General features: G+C 35.6%; 1 protein-coding gene across 1 annotated transcript in view; it reads left to right on the forward strand.

Moving 5' to 3' along the window:
- The window catches only part of LOC124360152 (GRIP and coiled-coil domain-containing protein 1), a 28,381-nt gene extending 22,144 nt beyond the window's left edge, over positions 1 to 6,237 (forward strand). The window contains exons 9-12 of the mRNA XM_046813511.1: positions 1,326 to 1,618; positions 3,534 to 3,752; positions 4,025 to 4,239; positions 5,933 to 6,237. Of these exons, the coding sequence (XP_046669467.1) occupies positions 1,326 to 1,618; positions 3,534 to 3,752; positions 4,025 to 4,239; positions 5,933 to 6,131 (926 nt within the window). The 3' untranslated portion in view covers positions 6,132 to 6,237. The remainder of the gene's footprint in view (positions 1 to 1,325; positions 1,619 to 3,533; positions 3,753 to 4,024; positions 4,240 to 5,932) is intronic.
- Positions 6,238 to 6,263: the final 26 nt, after the last annotated feature.

A 6,263-nucleotide genomic window follows, 5' to 3' on the forward strand; every position in this document is an offset into this window, starting at 1 on the left:
CGCACCAGCTGAACGGGCGGCGAGACTCTGCAATCACGTTATCTACTACACCGCTCGACTTTGACCTCTGTCTAAGGATGGGGAGGGGTTTGCGATAAGACAATTCCTGTTTTATATTGACGAAATATTGTTCTACGCTAATCTAGTAATCAGTAGAAGCAAAATGTCAAATAACGATTCATGTCTGGGTTTGGTCGGTATAATCCCAAAGTACCAATAATAGTGTTTATCAAAGTGTTTTCACTCACTGGTAACTTTTCTCTACGACGTTTACTCATGTTTTTTTTACTAATAATACAATAAATCACACGAAAAACAATCGCTTTCAATCACGCAAACTAATTGAGGTTATAAGTCAGCATACAACAACAATGCAACTGAAGTCGTCTGACAGCTGACATCGACAAATAAACTACGCTCAATGACGACGACATACAATGCCAATTGGAAGGTTTATTGTTTTTGCATGTAGCCCGTTTCTTCACCGACTACTATACCGAAACTGATGGCATTTGGACATATTATTAGCCAGCTACATTAAATTATCGAGATGTCCGGTATATCGGACGTTGGTCATTTTAGCTAGACCACCTCTGTCCGATATATCGGACGCCGGGGCTAAAAGGGTTAAACCACAAACCACGCAAATATAGTAACTCCTGGGTGCTAAATGACTATTAAAAAGTAGAATGTCAATGGATTAAATTATGCCAAATGTACAGTCATAATCTGAATAATAATTAATATACTGCCATTATTTTACAAATTTAAAATATAGTTATGGTTGCTACGAAACAAGGAAAATCATAACTAGTGAAAGATTTCAAATCTTCTATTATATATTTTAAATCTACTGATTAGTGAAGTTCATTTTAGGAAGTGTTTGAGATAAATGCCAGAGAATGTCTTGTTTTGTTAAGTTTTTAATTTAAACTAATTATAGTCATTTCTTGATTTAGTGGTTTGTTTATATTAAGTTGATTCACTTATTGGTTAAGAAATATTTTTGCTGTATATTACTGTTAAAAAGATTGTAATAGAGTGATATTTAGATATTCATTACCAAAGTAATGTATGTTATAAAGTTTATCACTTAAATTAAAAAAATATTAACATGCAGCAAAAAATACATTAAAACTAAAATAAAGATTTCTTTTCAAACTTTTTTGGAAAATTAACTAATATCTCTAACAATCATAAAGGTTTTAAATTCTTGTAAATTGCTTTTAAAATCTTGTTTGATCTCTAGTATTCTTTGTTAGTAAGAAATACTATGTGAGGCACAGATATATTTTTCTTCATAAACATTAATTTATTTATTACAGGCATCTTGAAGGAATGGCAAGAGAACATGATGGTTGAAGCGTATGCTTCCACTGACCACTCACTGTGCCACGAGGAGTACTCCAAACTGAAGCGTGAGTTTGAAGTGTACAAGCAACAGCAGCAGCAGATGGCAGTGTCAAGTGTGGTGGCGGCCAATAACAGTGGGTCAGGGGATGAGTTTGAGCCACTGAAAGCGCAGATATCATCCCTCAAGGAACGAATCAATCTGTTGACCAATGAGCTGGAGCAGACTCAGGCTGACCATGTGCTCCTGATGGAGGAGCAGAGGAATGTAAGTTTGTGCGTAATCATATGCTACTTGTTGTTTTAACAATTCATAATTTTTAAAACATTTACATAGTAGTTCTGAAAAAATCACTGAGTGTCAATGTTGAGATTAGCCCCAGTTCTCCTTCTCAGTGCAAAGTCTGGAATCTGATGCTGTCACATGGATACGTTATTGTGTAGATAACTCAGTTGCTCTAGCATGTTTAGAGATCATGTAAAACATCGTAGTTCACTCCATTGTGCACATGATGAGACAATGAGATACTTATTAACACCTAAATTACACTATATTTTATACTATAGGCGTATCTGATGTTAAAACTATGTAGAGTACATTGCAACCTCGTGTCGTCGCGACCAGAAGAGTGCACCTTTCCAGGCCAAATTCAAATCTATAGTGGCACTCGCCGCAATATTTGTAGCTTCTTCGTCATTGACTTTTGTTTATCTACTCAGCCAAACATGACTCCACATGTCAGGAGTCAGTCTATGACAGCATCAGATTCCAGACGATGCAATAAAAGGTTGGTGAACTGGAGCTAAACTCAACATTTCCATTGCATTAACTGTTCCCACCGTAGATACGTTAAGTCAGTGGGTGTTGTGAAAAATATGTACGTTTATTTAACTTTGATTTTTTATTATGCAAAATGGCCAAATGTTTTCTTGAATCCATTGATGTTGGTGAGATGCAGGGTTACGTAAAAGCTGTAATGTAGTCCCGGCATTCTCAAATGATGATTTTGTTGACAATTTAGTAGCTAAACAAGCAGCCGAAAAATTGCTTCTTTCCACATTTGGCTTTAAACGTTCTAACACTTTCACTGCCGCCCGTTTTAAAGGTTTTTTAAATAAATATAATTTTTTAACCAACTATAACAAAACCATAGGACTTACATTTTTTCAAAATTGAGTTTTTCCTCTTTTTACAAAAATGCTCATGCATAAATATTTTCAAACAGAAAGTGTTGTTTTAAAACATAAAAACATAATGTTTTTTGTAAAAAATAAAAAGTTAACCGAAAAACATCACCATCTACTAGTCTATAACATAAATATATTTCTCATTATTATTTGCTGTATTCAGTATTTTAATTACTGTCACTATAGCTACAGATATTTACAATATAGAACTCCACTTATGTTTTAATAATTTTTTTATTGTGGAGCCCTAACCCACTTGTTCTAGAGCCATAATCAAAATCATCAGAAGCTGAAAATAAAGAAAAAATTAAAATTCTGTAATAAATCATTTATTTATAAAAATACAAGGATACAAGTTTTTATTACTATTATGCAGATATTTGCTTTTTTGAGTAAAAAACAATGTCAACAAGTCCATTGGTAGTAAAATTAGGATCATTATCTGTGTCATCTTGGAATAAACCATCACTTTTAATGTCACTTGAAAATCTGAGTAACATTTTTAGCACTTGATTGTCTTCAATACTGTCACGATTCATTGTATTTACTTACAAAAAAGTTGTAAACTAAAGTAACAGCAAGCAATCAATAACAATGCAGACAACGAATTGGCAGAACGACAACAAACAGCCACCTGGCCTCCGCGACGGGACGACGAATTCGTAAACAAATCACTTTTTTCCCATATTCCAGGTGACTGCCAACAACATTTCAGAGATCATAATCCATAGAGAAAGAAATAAAAACGTAGAAATAGCGAATGACTATCAATGCTGAAGTTCAAATACGTTTAAATACATTTTTATTACAGTAAAAGTCGGCACCGTCAAAAGACGTCGTCGGCAATGAAAGTGTTAATTAGAATTATATTATTACATACAAAGATTTAATGATAACATAAAGAATGGAAGAAAGTTTATACCAGTTAACATATTTTAAAATATAATTTTCACAGAATTCACACTTCTGTTATAACATATTTATTTGGCTGTTAGGAACTGAAGAAGGAACGTGCACGATGGAAGGAGAAGCTGGCGGCAAGCGAGCAAGAGTCAAGAAGTAAACTGTCAACACTGGAGGAGCAGTTAACTAGACAGAGAGATCGAGCTGTAGCTCTCATGCAGGAGAAAGAGCAAGAGATAGCTTCACTTAAAGCGAGCTTCCATTCCCTCTTGCCATCTAGGACACACAAGCGCTCTCAGTCATCTGACAATGTAGGGTCTCCAAATTTATCTTTAGTATTAATATAATAGTAATTATTTCATCAGTTGAAAACAGTAGATGTTAAAATTTAAATATTGCATACCTTTGATTTTTATTCTATGGGATTATTCAAATGTCGCTCCCCAAATATTTTACCACACAGTAGAGATTTCAAGGTTCCAGACTAATACAGACTTTGTTTTTATGATAAACAAATATTTAGAAAGATATCACTGTGATATGAATTTTGTTGTTCACCGATATCTTTAAGTCATGGTTGTAGGATGGCAGCGGAGAAGTGGATACTGAGATGCTAACCGAGGGACGTCACATGCTACACTATGTGCATGAGTCTGCACGATATCAGGTGGATGTTGCTAAGCTTCGCAAACAGAACCATAGGCTGGAGACAACATTGCGCGACACGCAGAGAGCCGCAGCTGAGGAGAGAGTGGCTCTCAACCAGAGAGTAACCGAGCTGCTAGAACAGGTTGACAGGTTGGTCATACCCCAATACAACTGTATTAGTTTCAAATTAGTTCTTTGAATTCTATAAACCCTGCAATTCTCCAAGTAAAACACCAGTTAACCGAAATAAGAGGAGTGTAGCCATTTTGAATAACCAAATTTTCAGTTAACCAAATTAGATCTTTAACACGTTCGCTCCTAAAAATCCCTATATAGAGTCCCCTATATGCTGAAAATTTTTAAATATATTTTAACTTACTTTTGGATGAAATATGATAGAAATATATGAAAATTACTCATAAATCACAAAAGTTATCACTCTCTACCATTTTGAGAATGCGGTAACTGTGGTTACCGTTAGCTTCTGAGGTCTGTCTTCCTTGCCAGCTGGTAACTCTAGTTACCACTCGCACTAGGGAACACCTTTTTATGGCAGTGGGAATATTCCAAACGAATACATTGTAGCTAAGTAAATTGTATCTATTCGTTTTAGACACACATAAACAATATTTATACGTCAATGTGAAAACCAAAATGAATGTAAAAGTTTATAAAAAATGTGGAAAAGTTTATATAAATCGCCACTAACTCACTCAAATTCAATTATTATTTACAAATATGTGGTTAGTAATTATAACAAAATATATTTAAATGCTTACTTGAAATGATACCAAAAAATATTGTAATACATAAGTTTATAAAAATGTATTCCAATCCTGTTATGAGCGCTTCATTGGCGTAGGTTGGTCTCATAATCAGGATCCTGAACTTCCGAGTCCGTCTGGTACTCCACATCGTCCATGTTGTCATCTTCGTCGTTTGAACTCAATACTGGGCTCTATTGTACGCTTTGAACTTGGTTATTGTACACCACTTGGTCCTGGGGGAAGATGCATTGTGTTACACAACCACTTACTACTATAAAAACTTAAAAATAATGAAAAAGTCTAATGTGAAAATGAAGTACATAAAAATGCGGAAAATACCTCCCGAGGAGCGAGAAATACCGCATTGTGATAACTTGAGTGCTGGCCGCACACTGACCTCATTTCAGAACAAAGCTCTGTGGTAACCACAGTTACCGCCCGCAGCGTAGCAGCTGTAACCAGAGTTACCGCCCGCAGCGAATGTGTTAAATAACCAATTAGAATTGGTGTGTAGGGGAAATTAATTAAGTACAAACATTTCTGTGCTTTATACTTTGGGAATGGTGGCAAGAGCGGGGGGAGATGACTAATAGCAACAGAGTGGCACATGGCAGCAGTTGATGGCACTGTGTAGTGGTGGGAGCTGGTGCATCACAATAGATGAGGGAGGGGGAATCATCTCAAGGGCACCTCATTTGCCCAGTCAGTCGCTACAGCGATGTATCACGCACACACTCACTGTTCAGTCCAGAAGCAGAGGGTTTCCTCAGTGTTCTGCTGTTGAATATAAACTATGCACCATTGTGTTTATTTAGTACAAATTCTTACCAAAATAATAGACAGACTTGCACCATTGTGTGTATTTAGTACAAATTCTTACCAAAATAATAGACAGACTTGCACCATTGTGTGTATTTAGTACAAATTCTTATAAACATTATTATAATTACATTTCCCCCCTGAATAAGTCTTTGCTCATTTAAACTTAAGGTATTTGGATTATTTTTCCTTCTGTTGAAGAAGCCAATTTAATCAAAGGCTTTTCAGAATTATTACACAGATTATGTGTTGTACAGATTGGAGAGGTGCCAGTCGCGGGAGGGAGCTAACCTGGAGTACCTGAAGAATGTGGTGCTGAGCTACCTGCTGAGCAGTGATGCCAGCTGCAAGGCTCACATGCTCAATGCTATCGCGGCTGTGCTCAAGTTTAGTGATCTGGAACAGCACAGAGTCAAACAGACGAGTTGGTACAAGAGGTCTGGCTCACTGGCGTAACCTTTCCCTTCATTATATTACTATTAAAACATATTATTTTTATTGTAAAGGAATGAATATATTTTGAGTATGTAAATATTGTAAAATATAAATATTTGAACATTCAGCTAATGTTTTATTTATAAATATCCC

This window comes from Homalodisca vitripennis, chromosome 4, assembly GCF_021130785.1.
Source record: "Homalodisca vitripennis isolate AUS2020 chromosome 4, UT_GWSS_2.1, whole genome shotgun sequence".
Lineage (NCBI taxonomy): Eukaryota > Metazoa > Arthropoda > Insecta > Hemiptera > Cicadellidae > Homalodisca > Homalodisca vitripennis.